At 46.4% G+C, this 15,478-nt stretch overlaps 2 protein-coding genes across 3 annotated transcripts in view; one reads left to right on the forward strand and one right to left on the reverse strand.

Moving 5' to 3' along the window:
• NCOR1 (nuclear receptor corepressor 1) overlaps window positions 1-4,749 on the reverse strand; it is a 67,772-nt gene extending 63,023 nt beyond the window's left edge. Inside the window, exon 1 of one of the 2 annotated variants that reach the window (XM_068154689.1) lies at window positions 4,622-4,749. The gene's annotated coding sequence lies outside the window, so the exon portion shown is untranslated. The remainder of the gene's footprint in view (window positions 1-4,621) is intronic. The other variant, XM_068154690.1, reaches the window with a different exon arrangement.
• Window positions 4,750-7,013: 2,264 nt separating this feature from the next.
• PIGL (phosphatidylinositol glycan anchor biosynthesis class L) overlaps window positions 7,014-15,478 on the forward strand; it is a 61,158-nt gene continuing 52,693 nt past the window's right edge. The window contains exons 1-2 of the mRNA XM_068154709.1: window positions 7,014-7,337; window positions 11,857-11,956. Coding sequence (XP_068010810.1) covers window positions 7,064-7,337; window positions 11,857-11,956 — 374 coding nt within the window. The 5' untranslated portion in view covers window positions 7,014-7,063. The remainder of the gene's footprint in view (window positions 7,338-11,856; window positions 11,957-15,478) is intronic.

Consider the following 15,478-nt stretch of genomic DNA (forward strand, 5'->3'; position numbering starts at 1 on the left):
GGTTTGGAAAAGGAAATATAACTTGACTAATCCATACTGACTAAACCCCTAGCTCCACAAACTATGATGTATTATAAGAGAAACCTCATACTACAAAGAGAGGTCCAGGACAAACTAGGTAGCAGCCCCACCACTATCCTCAGTTGACTGCGTTCCGATAAAAGCAAGTTTAGATTTTAGCTAAAACTTCCAAGAAGGTTAAAATAAAATTGTGTTGCCTAAAAGCAATGCCTAGGTCCATTCAGATAATCCACAGGAAATGCACCATGGCCTTCTGGAAGCCAAGTTTATGGTTACTACATTTAGGATTAAGTTTGAGATGTTCTACTTCACAGGCAAAGCCACAAGATGGGAAAATACAACTCCGAGACTCACAACGGCCTCTAGGTCATGGAAAAAAGGTAAAGAATGGAAGAGATCTTAACTATGAGTGGTGGAAGTAAACTTTGATAGCTGTGAAAAAAATACACAACTGCAAGGTTCTAGAAATGCCCAAGTTTGACCTTTGAGACCATAGTGAAATATTGGCACCTGTTCAAATAATGGCTCTGATGGAACAGGTAAGTGACCACGTTTATTAAGAAAAGTTTTGGGAACAACATTGCTAGAAGGCTGAAATTACAGTGGCCACATGGAAGAATTCCCACCTTCAAAGAGCCCTTCTCTGCCAGTCCAGCATTGCAGAGAGCTTAAAAACAGAAAGAAGGGTTGAAGACTATGAACCCGAGATAAAACTCTACAGCAGATAAGCAAGGATGAACAACTTGTGGTTTTCATTCAAGCTAATTCCTCCTCTTTCTTTTTTCCCCCAAAACTACTCCTAATGAGGTGAAGAGTGCAGCTGAGCCGTAATAATACACCTATCTAGTCTGCTGAACAGCACTTGAACTTGTAGTGAACTTGCAGGGGCTTCACTTTCTAACACTGACAAACAGGACAGGACTCAGCACATTTCCCAGCTGATTTGCATTCACATTTGTTAGACATCTTCCTCGGAACGTGACTGTGTTTTAAGCCATTTAGGAGAGCACCTGCTTTTCAAAACATCCCCAGTTTCTGCCCAGGAATCCACCAGTGACAACCCAGATGTTTCACACAGACCATGTGGCTTGTGCCCTGCAGCCAGGGAAAGCTCCTGTGGCTGTTTTCGACCCTCAGTGGGACAAGTGTGCCTCTGACTTCATGAAGGCTACAAAGAGAATGAGCCAAGTGCCCTTTCCCTGCAGCACAGCATAAGGCACAAGTGAATGCATGGCACAAGGGGAGAGATTAAACATCCTGTTAGTTTAAATATATTTTAGCTCACCCTTTTTCATTTATAGGTGTTCTTTCCCTTGCCACCTTTGTGAATGCATTTCCATTTTCAGTTTTACCCAAGACTACTCATGCAACATGCACAGAATTTTTCAGTCCTGGTCAACAGTTTGTGCAGGCAATCTGTCTGCATCAAAAATTCACTTCTGACATTTTTTTTACTGCTGAGAGTTACAAACAATAGGAGTTTGCAGAGATTACTTGAAGCATCTTTGTACCAATGCAGCATCTTTGTTTTGTAACACTGTTTGTAGTTATGAGCAGGTGAAGGCACTGACTTCAGAAACCACACAGACCAAGAAGCCTGAAGAAAAAACTGCATATCGAATCAGTCTGGGAGTGGCAACATTACAAGAGTAGTTTAGACATGAAGCTATTCAAGGACACAGAAATCTCTCTTAGGATACCGAGAGGAAACATAGCTCCAAGGTAAGAAGGAGCTTTCTGTGCGAACACCAACTCACTAAACTTAAGCCCCAGTAGGCCCAGACTGTGGTAGTCATTTAACAGATGGTGGATAAACACTGAACTAGCACAGAAGAGAAAGGGAACATCACAAATCATCATGACTAGATGGAGAACCACTGAAGGAGAGAGAAGCTAAAATGGAAGATTTATTCAGCATGTTCCTGGCTATTTGCATAATTTAGAAATAGCACAAAGTAAATATTTAGAGACAGCAGTCCTGCACAGGTCAGAATGCTTATCTGGAACAGTTACAGTAGAGACAAGGCAACATGTTCAGTGAATAGCCTGTTATCTGAAATATGGATTCAGATTTGACTAAAGAACATAAATGACTTGTAGAGTTCAAGACTGGCATCCAGGAAACGTTTGTTTGCATTATGAAACCACTGTCTGGTTACTAGTCTGTTCTCAAGATAGTACTGTGTTACAGTGCACCTGCATGAGGCACAGATCCCTTCCAGCTCAAGTAATTGTTAAACCCTTCAATTTAAGCAGCTACACACACTAGAAATCCAAAGAGCATTTCTGATCATGCAAGAAAACATTCATTATGATCACTTTGCAGGCAAGCATGAAAGAAGGGGACCAAAAATTCTGGCTGAGAGCTCTGAAAGAGTAACTTAAATGACAATATTAATAACATAATAGAGGGGGAAAATTTTCTCTCATACAAAATATTTTCCAGTTATTTATGTATTTAGCAGTAGTTGAAGCTTCCCTTTCCTGCAAGCATCTCTCACTCATGCTGTAACTGAGAAATGAAGTAACTTAGAAGATGCAGGTAGAGAACCACAAGACAAATGAAAAGGGACTACAGGGGGGAAACTGAAAAGAAGCCTTGGAGTCTGTCCCTACTTTTACTGCAGTTTTTAAGCATCTTCTAAATCCCATTAGATCACAATGAAAATCATGTATGCCCCAAAAGAACACCTGAAATAAGTGGCTGTAGGAGATAAATTATATTTGACATACACCAGCAGCAGTACAATGTAGAAAAGTTAATATGCTTGGATTCTGTGTATGTAATTTCAATCTGGAGAGTTACTTTTAAATGATTGACACAGTAACTAACAAGCTAGAGAGAAGCAGCTCTTTTGGAAGGGAACACTTGTAATATCCTCTCCACACATGAGAAAATGCACCTTAGATAAAACTCTTAGAGAGAAGGTTTAAATACTGCTCCTTCCTAAGTCTGAGCATGGAGTTTAGGTATTTTAGTGACCAATACATATTTTGAATAGGAAACTTATACTGCACATAAAGCACATGAGAACTCTTGTTTCCTCCTCAGCAGCCTACACTGTATCACAAAGGAAAAATTAACTGTGCCTTCATAAAAAGGGTCACTGTCGTTGGCTTGTTTCCTCTGAACTTTTGAATCCCTGGGATCTGCAAAGGTTTTTTCATCCCCCAACACAAGACACGAGATTCCAGCTAACGAGAAATCCACTTCAAATATTACACACTTCCTTTCCAAATGTCAAGGTTGTTTAGTTAATCAGGAATAACAACATTCTGCAGAATAAAATTCCAGTGCACAATTGCAACAGATCTGCACAGTCCTCATGTGCAGTGACACAAGGCTATACGTCCACTGACTCTGGAACTTTGGCTGTGGCCATGGACATCCTACTTACCACAACAGTAATATTCTTTACAATGCCACTGGGTTTTTTTCCCCCCCTCAAATCATACAGCCTAGGAGAAAAGTCACTACTTGAGCTCTAGCAGCTCTTAACTATAGTGCTCTATCTAAAAACACTGCATAATACCAGAATTCTGCCACAAAACCAACTCTGCAGAACTAGACATCCCCTTCTCAGTGTAATCTTCCCCTTCTCAGTGTAATAAGTTGGCCTTTTTTAATGATTATTCTCAGATTATAACATTATTTACAGTTATAAAAAGGTAACTAATACACTGAAGACCATACCCATGAAACAAAAAGGTTTTGGACAACAAGAGATTGTTCATACTACTAGATTGCTCCTTACTTGAGCCTGCCTAACACTAACAATTCATCAGCCCACCTAGAACCTCGTCTAACTGCAACCGACTGGATCCCCCCACGTTTGTGAAGTACAAAAGCAATCAGCAAGTACAAAGTTCTTTACCATCAAGCCAGAACAATTCTAGAAAAAGCCACTTCCATTGTGCCCTCCAGCAGCTCAGAGATGACAGAGGCTGGGGATGTTTACAGGTCCTAGATGAATAATTCAGTGTCAGCATCACCAACAGCACCCTGCCACCGACAACCTCAACGTGGAGCCGGCGGCAGCGGTGTCCCTCGGACGCGGGAGCTCAGAGAGTGGCACAGGGCCGGGACTGAGGCGCTGCTGGCCGAGCGGCCGGTTTGGCAGAACTGGCCCCTTTTAATTTTTATTTATTTATTTATTTATTTATTTATAACTTGCACTTCTCCTACCTACAAGCCAGGAATCAACACCCAACACAGCGATTCTCTGGGATTTCTCCTGAAACTTCCCTGCAAGGGCCATCTCCCACGCCGCACCCCCCCCCCGCCCCACCGGACCTTCCCGCACACAAACAGCTTCAATGGAGGAAAAACCCTGAGGGCACCGGGCACCCCCCGCCCTAGCCCACACCTAACCCACCCGCCTCCCCCACCCCCGACGGTTCCTCCAAGGACCCCCCCACAACTCCAGCGCCCTCCCCCCGAGAACGAGAGCGGCTCTCTCCCCGGTGAAGAGGGAGGAGGAAGGGATGGCCGGGGCCCCCGCCTCTTCCCCCTCCTCCTCACAGCGGAGGCAGTAGGCCCCGTTGCCCCCTCGGGCCGCGCCGTCCACCCGCGCCGCCCCGCCGGGCCCCCTGCCCTTACCGACGGCGCGGCGCTGGGGCGGGCCGGGCGGCAGGTTCTGATGGGGCTGGACGGTCGCAGCGTCTCACCTCAACCTCAGCGCCACCGCCACCGCCATCTTGCCTCCCCTCCCCCGGCTCGGTGGGCTCCACCCCCTCTCGCCAGGTCCTGGCAGCTGCTGTGCAAACGGCAACGCCGCGGCTCGGTGGTTTGCAGCGGCCGCGGGAGCTCGCCCTCTCCTCCTGCCATACTGCTGCGCCCAACTAGCCAGGCTGCGCCAACTCGTGAGAGGCCGCGGGCGGGCCCGGCGTTGAGAGACCGAGCTGCTATGCTCCTTCCAGGACCCGTTGGCCGGTGCGGCGGGGAAGGGTTCCCTCCTCCTTCCCCGCTGAGGGGGCTCGCGGGGGGCGGGGGCGGCCGCCATGAGGCGAGTGCGGGGCGCGGCGGCACTGAGGCGAGGGGTCTCGTCACCGCTGGCAGCCGCTGCCGGCGGGCCGGCCCGGCCCTTCTCCCGGTCATTCTACTGAAAGGAGAGGAACGGCAGAGCCGCGGCGCCTTCCTCTACCCCGCCACAATACGGGCGAACCGATGTAAATTGATAATAAGTGATAACGGGCCGGCAGGGGGGCGCGGGGGGCACCCGCGGCGGACGCAGCGGGTCACGGCCATGCGGGCGGCTCAGAGCCAGGGGGGCGGGAAGCCGTCCCAAGCCCGGAACATCGCCCGGAGGGTGCCCGGCCCCCGCCGTGCCCTTCCCGCCCCCCCCAGGCTGCGGCACCTCCGCTGGAGCCCGTCAGATTCCCGCGCTGTCAGTGACGTCGTGGCTCTGCCTCTGGCGACCAATGACTTCCGAAAAATGTGAGAAGTTTAACATGGAATGGCTTGGGTTGGAAAGGACCCCTAAAGATCATCCAGTTGCGGTTTCCAATGTCTTTTTATTCCTTCTACCACATGAAGAGTACAAACTGTTCCCTGCTTTTTTTTTCAGGGAGAGCTGCATGGTGGTTTACCTGCAGATACGTGATTCCAGATGTGCTAAGACCACACATTTGTCCCTTACCTGCTTTACTGAGGGGTGGGGGGAGAGAGATACAATTCAGTAAGATTAAATGATCTCCTTGTTAAAATTCTCAATAAACACGAGAAGTCACATCCCACATTTGTGGATGTGTGCCCACAGAGTTGTTTATTCAGATTGAAAACGCAGGGGCTTACACTGTAGCAAACAGGGCTACTTAGAAAAGATGTGTTTTGCTAAATCTGTAGCTATTACAGTAGCCAAGTTCCACTCTGTTAACAAAGTGCTGTGCTAAGGTGACATGACACCCCTCCAGGTGAAACATTCCTGGTCTTTAAGCCCAGCACATGCCAGTGACTGTCTCTTCACCTGGAAGTTAAAGTGCTTAAGTGAAAATCTGTGAAGACAAGTCAGGCATGCATCTTGTGAGGTCTTAGCTGCTTTTCCAATACTGAATTCCTCTGAGCTGTTTTCACCATTTTGTTCTTAACCTACGCAACTAACACACTCCATCACGGTGCCTCTTTTTCAATGATGGAGAGAGTGGGGGATTGCATCTGGTGCAGCACTTGCCAGTGAGCTGCTGGGTCACTGACAGAGAAAAGTACAGGCAACTCGTGTCCCAGATGATCTGTGAGGACAGCTGGAGGGACACTCAGATCAAGGACAGGTGATGGTTCTCTTCTCCAGAAAATGGACGATGCTCTGACTTAATGTTTGTCTTCCGTGTTGCCTGAAATATTTGCCCAAATACTGCCTGAAGCTTGAAAAGCAAAATTTCCAAAGCATCCCATATCCAATGGCCCTTTTCATGGTTATTACACTACTTCCTGTCTCCTTTTGCTCTGCAGCCTTCTCCAAAGGTTGATTTCACTTCTAAGACACATCCAAACGTTTTTTTCCCCTGCAGCCATTCTGGGATAGACGCAGATCTGCAGATAGCAGAACGCCTCTGAAGATAAGCACCTCTTGCCCTGCTTCTGACGTCTCCCTTAACCCGCGTCTCTTCCACAGCAGCACAGCGCAGGGATAACAGGTACTACACGCTGGAAAGCTTAGGTTTTGTCACTATTTGTTACTATTTCTTAATGTAGCAGCGGCTCAGTTGGTGCGCTGCAGGGCCCGGGCAACGACGAACTCTCCCCAGGGGAACGGCTGCCATTCAAAGCCTGTCCGCAGGCACTCGCTCCCTGCCTGAGACCCTGCCAGGCCTGGCGAGGGCAGCGCGGCGGGATGCCACCCGGTGTGCCGCCCCTCCTCCTGGGCAGCCCTGGAGCAGCAGAGCCGCGGCACGTTTCCGCGACACCAGCCGAGCGGCCCCGCCCCAGGGCGGGGAAGAGAGGGAAGGGGTGGAGGTGCGGGAGGCCCTTTGGTGGCCCGGAACCTTGCTGGCGCGCCGCCGTTTCCTGCCGGAGCTGCGCGGCGCGCACGCGGCGCCGGTCGCTATGGCAGCGGAGCCGTGGGCCTGGGGGCCGGCGGCGCTGGCGCTGCTGCTGGCGCTGGTGGTCGGTGGCTCGCGCTGCCTGCGGCGCCGTTACGCGTCGGACGGGGTTCGCGCCTCTCTGAGCGGAAAGGCAGTGGCGGCGGCCGCGCGGGCGGGTGGCGGCCGCGCCTTGCTGGTGACGGCGCACCCTGATGACGAAGCGATGTTCTTCGCCCCCACGGTGCTCGGCTTGCGCTGGGCTGGCCTTCCCGCGTCTCTGCTGTGCTGCTCCTCAGGTGAGAGAGGGGACGCAACGCGAACGGCGGGGCACAAAACCCCGAGCTGCCGTCGCGGCCGCCCCTGGAGGCTGGGCTTCCCGCCCGTGACGTCGTAGGAATGCCACCATGATGCCTTCCAGTGTGTGGCCTCACACTGTGACGTAAACTCCGGTCTGTGGTGACGTGTCGGTGCCTCGGAGCGGCGAGCGGTGGCTTTGTTGTGGGATGACCCTGCTCAGCTGTGGCATCTCGTGTGATGCCACCGTGGTGCCACACACGATGCCATCGCTGTGCAGAATCGGAATCGTTTAGGTTGGAAAAGACCTTTAAGATCATCGAGGCCAACCATTACAATATGCTGAACAGGGCCTCCCAGGCCTGTACTACCACGACAGCATCGCACCGCTGAGCAATACGTGTGCAGTGGTGCTGTGCCTTCCATGGGTAGCTTGATGTCATGGTTTGGGTCCTGGCACTTAGTTGGAACATCTCTGCTCCGGAGAGCTGCAGTGCATGGGCAGCTTTGCTCTAAGTGTTGCTTCCTGCAGAGTTGCAGTAGCCAAATCTCCCTTAGATCCAGGCCTTGCACAGAGGTTTCACAAACCTATCTCCTGTTGCAGCACTGAGGTACTTCCAACTGCGCAGGAGCCTCAGCAAGCTGTAAAACCGCTGTTCAGCACGGCCTGTTGGCATCTTCTTGTAATTCTGCTGTCTCTTGAGTACTTGCTCAGATGATCCAGTTTTAATGTCATCATGACACATTCGCTGTAACGCATCTAAAAATAACAGTTGCATAACAATCCAGTCATGGAAAAACAAGCCTGAAGGGAACCCAAGGTCATGTTGGCCATCGGTTGACCTGAAGGCATCATCAACGTGTCTTCATTTGCTGCAGACAGATGTCTAGTTTGTTCTTCAGAACCTCCGGGGAGGTTCCTCGGCCTGTGTGGTCTGTGGCAGTGCTGCATTAGTTTTTCTTCAAATGGCTTTTTTCCTGGACCCTTGGTTTGTTTATTTTTCCTCTCTGCCATGAATGTGGAAATCAAAGTATCCCCTTGTAGCAGCCTCTTGCATATTTTAGGACTTATCTGTCTTATCTTCTCCAGACTAAACAACCCTGTTTTAGGCAATCTTCCTCATAGATCATGTTCTATAAACCTCTGAGCATTCTCATAGCTCTTCTTTGGACTTTTCCAGTTGGTTTCCATCTTTTTTGAAGCTCAGTGGTCAAAAACTGGAAGCACTACTCCCACCAAGGCCTTTCTGGGGTTGGATAGAATGTAAAGATTCACACAAGCTCCACTGTTTGCACAGCACAAGATTTTTTCACAGCACATGACAGGCTTGTGCTCTTCATATGATCTACTAAAGCTCAAGATTTGTTTTCCTGCAGAGCTGATTCCCCACTAGTTACTGCATTGTTCAGCTGTGTTTTCTTAGGAGACAACCTCATTCTAACTGATCTTTCAGACCATACTGCTATACCAGAATTCATGAGTAAAGATACTCATTGGGTTTTGTGTTGGGTGGAATATCTGAGGCTATGAACACATCTTCCACTGATAGCTACTTATGTTTGGGAAAGGGCCCTGTGTGGTTTTGAAAGCTCCAGCTGGTTTACTGCCAACTTTTCTGTTCTTTGTTCCCAAAGCTCTCTGTCAAAACAAGCCATGTAGGTGAGAAGATGAGGATTAAGCTATTGTTGAGGTCTGGTGGTGTGATGGCTTTACTGGTCAGTCTGTGCCTCCCATTCAAGATTTAGTGCCAAGCTTTCAGTTGACTTTTCTGAGGGACAAAGGTCAGTGGATGCCAGTTGGGTTTTCCACAGCTATGGAGAGATTACTGAAGTGCAACTCTGACATTTCAAATCTGGGGACCAATACACCCCTACAGCTGGAGAACTTTCCAAAGAAGTGCTGTGTTAACTTTTTTCTTTCCTCCTGACTCAGTGTCATGACACATTCAGTGTGTTTTACGCTGCTTTCTTTCTACTCTCTTGCACATCCTCCTAGCAGAACTAGCAGCCTATATAGAGCACAGTCACTGAACTAATAGATTTTTCTGTGCCCCTTATTAGTCTTTTGGGAGGTTCAGATGGTTCATCCTGCTATTGTTTGTGTGACTGATGATGACAAGAGAGTTGATCAAAGACTCTGCAAATGTAATGCTGAGACAAAATCATTACTTGACAAACCATCATACTTGCAGTTTTCAGATGTCAGTCACAATGACTTCCAAATGAATTAGCATTGCAGCACTGGGGGGAAAAAAAAGCCAACCAGGCTTTTACACACTGAATAATCTTCAACTGAAATAATAACTCAGTATAAATGTGCTTTGCTCTGTGTAGTAGCTGACTCTATTGTGAGTGCTCCATGGATGAGGTCCAACAGCATCCACTGTTCAGCTGGTTTTGCTCTCAATAGCTTCTCGGTATTTTTTCTTGTTAGCATTTGTATATGCCTGATGTCCTGACACATTTTTCGAGCTGTGGAACATAGATCTGCCCCTTTGAGTTCAGTGGAAGTTAGGCATTTTGGGAAGAGTGGTAGTGTTTGGATGAAGCCTCACCTGCAGTCAGCTGTGGCACTGCTTTGCAACCTTAAAACGCTAGCGTAGGTAAAGGCTTTGCAAAAAAGTCCATCTGGACTAAGTCCCACAGTGCTCAGGTCATAATCCACTGGGTAAATTCATTTTTGCTGAAGCTGGAACATATAATCTCAGCTGCAGACTGCCAAGCTGAGGTGTTCCTCAGTAAACCCACAGCTAATCATTATAGTCTCCCCAAACCCTTCACTCACAGCCTGCAAGAAGGCAGCTTTATTTTTTTTTCTGGTTACTCTTTCTTTCTCTCTCTGCACTTTTTACAAAGCTTGCTAGTGATTGCAACATTGCTGGGGAGAAAGGCTAGATTTAGATGACTCACACCCACAACAATAAAAAGTTCTAGTGTAATTCAAGACAGCTGACTACAGACTTGAATCATACATTCATACTTAGCTGTATTTTTATTTATTTTCTTCATTTTTATTGCTTCAAAGTTAAAATTGGGTGGAAAGTACTGCCCTGTGCAGGGCCATGTTCTGACAGGGGCCATCACAGCTCTGGCAGGGACTTTGCATGGCTGATGCCAAGGAAAAAATAAGAGAGTGTCAGGGCAAGAGGAAAACAATTCATTGAAGAAAGAAGCAGTGTTTCAAGATAAAGACTCCCTTTGCCCTGCTGCTAGTTGTTGATTTCAGTCTGCCACAACTTTTCCCAAATGCCTTATCTAAATTAGATTTCTTCTTTTGGTTCTACAAGCTCTTTGCAATTTTGCTGTATTAGCTGGTGCCTGAATTTCCTCTGTGAGTGATGCAGACTTCTGAAAAATCATGATGGAATTGATTGTTTCTGCAAGTCCTTTTAGTTCTGTCACCGTATTCTCTTGCAGTGTCAGAGTGTTAGGACAGCTACTGCTCATTACAAGTGGCCCAGGCTATGCTATAAACTTTAATCCCTTAAAGAATACACCATGTGACAGGCTTTCCATGTTTTATCTCAACAGTTCTGAGTGCTTAAGACTTGCTGTTCAGCTTGGCTCTGTGGGTCTTGTGCTGCTTAGAGTACAGGAGGGAGTTAAAGGCATCTAATAGGGAAGGAGACTCTTTGGCCCTTCCTGAGGAGATTAATTACCACTGATTTGTTGTGAATATTGTGGTTTTTCAAAAGTGAACTCACATCTCCCTAACCTCTTCCACAGAGACACCCTGGGAATTTGCCAATGGTAAACTTTCAGTCACCTCACTGCAGAGGCAGTTTCTCCTGTGTTTATGAGAAGGTCTTGCTCAATTGTTTTGTGGTATATTAGTGACGTCCGTCCAGATACCGTGGAGGCAGTTTGTCCACATGTACACATTAGAAGACCTCCCCCCCACTCCTTTCTTTTTTCTCTCCACAAAGCATGGCTGGCCTGTGGAATGCACCCAAAGATATATTAAACTTTGCTAAAAACTTAAGTCAGAAGTGGATTAGGCATATACCAAAGTTAAACAAAAAGCACAAACTAAAAGCTCAGAAGAGCTGGAAATTGTAGTGTGACAAGGAGTAAGGCATCTGCCAATCAAACAGGTTGTAGAAAGCAGTTTCCTAAGCAGGTTATTTCAGGATTTGGAAGATCTCCTGTGTCTTTAGCAGAAGCATTTGACTTTGTTGAGTTTTAAGGTGAGGGTGCTGGACTTTTTGGGCCACTGGACATTTTGGGCCACTGATCTGATCAGACATGATGATTTCTGATGTCCTGGCCAAATCAGCTCATGAGCAGCTGCAAGCCACACTTGGTGCATAAATATCAGTAATGTGGTCAAGGTAGGCAGGACTTTGCCTCCAAGTTTTACTGTGGTAAGTCAGGTGTTTCTCAGATAAAGCTATGGAGTTAGCCCCTTGCCACATAAGTGATGTCTCTTTATTCAGTATGTGATGCTGATGCAGAAAAGAGGAACTGTTCCCAAGGTAACCTACACTAAGTTAGAGGTGTTGCTGTGCTTGCTGTTTTCAGGAAATTACTACAATCAAGGTGAAGTTCGTAAGAAGGAACTGGAGCAGAGTTGTTCTGTTCTGGGGATTCCTGCTTCTGCTGTCACAGTCATCGACCACAGGTATCTTGAGTTTCATTTACAACAGAACTACACTGAAGTTTTAAACAGGGGGAGAAGTTTGCTTTCCAGTTCAGTGAAAGCTTGTTGTATCATTCTAAAAAGTCTTGAGGAATCTCAGAAAAAAAGACCAAATTAGATATTTTTGCTACCTGTTAACATAAGTCTCATTAATGTAGAAGACAATCGAAGTGAGGAATGGGGATGATCATCCCTAGGTCAAGGTGTATTGGTTCAGCCTTTAGTCTGATGTTAGCTGTGCTTGCTGGGGGTCAGCATTTTGTGTCTGGGCAGCACGATCACATTTTGCTACCCTTGTTGCAGTGTTACAGTTACAAATTCTCTGAATTAACTGTGGCAGGTTTGTCTGTAGGCTGGTCTTTACAAGGTTAGTCTGGAATTCTGTTATAATCTGGTTTAGTCTTGGCTAAAGACAGAAGTATTAAAGACAGTCCATAATGGCTTGACAGTAACTGAGTCTCTTAAATTAAGCCATACTAGGTTTCTGGTTTTCAAAGGCATCATGCTCTTTTCTTTGGCTGTGTGTAGATACAAAGGTAGCTGATAAAGATGCACTTGCTTTGGGATTAATTCAGGAACTCATTTTGAATCAGCAAAACTCAGAAGTAACATTGCAGAGGCCTCTTAAGTTGCCTCGTCGCTGTCTACCCAGGGTTGATAGGAGCCGAACTGGATACTGATTGCTAAGAAACATGGCACAAGTGATTGTTTGATTTTAAACAGCTGTCATCTAATCCATGAAGAGTATTTTTGTTTATGAAGAAATCACTTTCATGGCAACATGCTAACTTAGAGCCATGCCAATTAGAAAAGTCAGAGTTGAAAATAAAAATCTGACTTCAGGCAGGCCCTTTTCCCATGAACATATTTTCCCTTGAGCTAAGGCAGCAGAAACCACAGTCCAGAACATGAATCTTCTCGAGTTCTTTGTTTTTGGGTTTTTTTTAGCTTTAGGTTTCTCTCCAAGTCTTCAGCTCACTTAGGAAAACAGCATAGGAGTTGTTTTTCCTTTGGCATGAAAAGAGATGTTTCTGTTCGCTTCACATGAACTGGTTTTGGATAACTTTTAAGCTTTGTAGTACAATCATATGACAATGCCCAAAACATTTTGAGGAGGAATAAGGGAAAAAGCAGCTAAGCTTTGCTAGGCATAAAATCTGCCCAGTGAACCATCTTTTGAAATTAACTGAGCCCAGAAGCCTGCTCGCCTTTCGTCCTCTAATGCAGTGTAAAGCTGGTTAGTGTGTGATGCAAGTTTGCCCATACTGCTCAGTCATCCCCCATGTACACAGTCCAGAGAAATGCTTTCTGAATTGCTGTCTACAACTATCTGAAGGAGGGTTGTAGCCAGGAGGGAGTTGGTCTCTTCTCGCAGGCAATCAGCACCAGAACAAGAGGACACAGTCTCAAGCTGCACCAGGGGAAGTTTAGGCTCGAGGTGAGGAGAAAGTTCTTCACAGAGAGAGTTGTTAGCCATTGGAATGTGCTGCCCAGGGAGGTGGTGGAGTCACCGTCCCTTGAGGTGTTCAAGAGGGGATTGGACGTGGCACTTGCTGCCATAGTCTAGTCATGAGGTCTGTGGTGACAGGTTGGACGATGATCTTTGAGGTCTCTTCCAACCTTGGTGATTCTGTGATACTGTGAAGATGAGGGCCGGTTCGGAGAAGCAGCTTGCATCAAGCCTCTTTGTTACTTTCATTACCAGTATTACACATATTGATGTAAATAATGACTTATGTGTGATTTCCCCCAGTGAATGTAGTGCCTGAAAAGACAGATTCATCACCCAGAGCTCTGGGTGTGGACTAGGATCTACAACATTGTTCTAAGAAACAGGTTTAGAGGTCAGTATCTGTGAGGTGAGATTGCTGTGAGAGAACCATCAAGTTGTCTGCTGTGCATTCAGGGAGTGAACTGAACCGAAATTAAGGCTGAATTTTGCTGAGAGTTATTTACCCAGTGAAGTGTGTTCACATGCACTGTGTACCCTGCAATAATTCACCATGGGGATGCTCTTTATAAAAAACATCTGTGGGTCAGGTGTTAGCAAAGTGGTGAGGATCAGGATTAAATTCTAGATGAGACTGAATCTTTAGGGTAGATAAATTTTAGGGTACTATTTTTCAGCAGTTTAGACAAAGCACTAGGGCTCAAGCTTCTTGAAACTTACTCAAAGTCCCTGGATTCCTCAGGGTCAGTAGTTTTCCTGTAATTTACTCCTCCTGTAATTTACTGATGATGCAAAAATGTTTGCCAGTATGGCATGATGTGAAACTTGCTAAATAAATACATTATCTACTGCTGGATTTCTGTGTAAATTGAAGTCTACAGAATACAGTGCAGGAGGCTGTTCCTCTTCAGCATTTTGTCTTCTCTAGGTACTGTAGAGCCTTTGACTTTTTTAGTTCCCTTTCTAAGTCTACAAATGATAATTCCCCAAGAAAGTAAAGAACTAAGCATATTGCTTAAGGACTGCAGCTGGCACACTGCCCACCCAACATTTCTTACACAGACACTGGATGCTTTACATTACCCAAGCTGCAGACTTGTATTTTGGTAAGGAAATCCCAAAGGATTGCTAGGTCTGGATCTGTTCCAACCATTGTAGTGTGGAGCTGAGTCATGCTGCTTCCTCTTTCTTTGCATGATCTACAAGTGAGTGAGTAGAATTTTCAAGATGTAAAAGAGGAAATGCATCTGAAAAGCAAGGTGATTGACTTGCTCTTTAATCTCACTGGGCTGGGCAGGTAGAAAATCAACATGACATTTTGAATTGCTTGTGAACTTGTAAAGAGAAAGCTTCAGTCAGTCAGCCTGTGATGAAATCTCTGTTAGAGACCAAATCCTGATTAAGCAGTCCCTTGCCTTAAACAATGACTCTCTCAAGCACACCCAGAATTCCTAGGGCAGGCCAAGTTCACTCTCTATCAGACAACTCTTCTGCACTGAACCTTCAACAGGTGTTTGCTGCTGTTTGTTGCCTCAGTTAAAGACAACTCAGGCCTTGTGCACAAGTAGGCCCTCAAACTGTACCTGCATTGCAGTCCTAGAGATCTGAGGTCCACACAAGTCTCCTGCAGAAAAGTTCTTTGCTGTAGAGGGCATGTCCAGGAGTGCAGCACCCTGTTACTGTAGGTGGGCAGATGCACATGTAACAGCCATCTCTCCAACACTGCCTCAACTGAACAGCTGCTTTTAAGGGAGAAAAATGTTACAGTTCAATCTCTAAAACCAGTTATCAGGACACAAGTCATTGCCATGGTTTTGGTCTTGTAAATATTGGGACTTATAGCTAAGAAAGCTCTCTCTAAGTAAAGAGTCTGTGAATAGATGCTCCTGAGCTAGAAAAATGCCTCTCATGGTATATAGAAAACCAGGAGTTAGTATCTAATATTGAAGAGTTAGTTCCCATTAAGACTGGGCACGTCTGCCAATGCTTTGTCTGTCTACTAGTCTGAAACATGACATATAAACAGGAGATGTTTTCTAAGCTCTTTTCACTTT

The sequence above is a fragment of the Melanerpes formicivorus genome, unplaced genomic scaffold (genome assembly GCF_026170545.1).
Source record: "Melanerpes formicivorus ecotype bairdi unplaced genomic scaffold, bMelFor1.0.p_v2 SCAF_29, whole genome shotgun sequence".
NCBI classification, from domain to species: domain Eukaryota; kingdom Metazoa; phylum Chordata; class Aves; order Piciformes; family Picidae; genus Melanerpes; species Melanerpes formicivorus.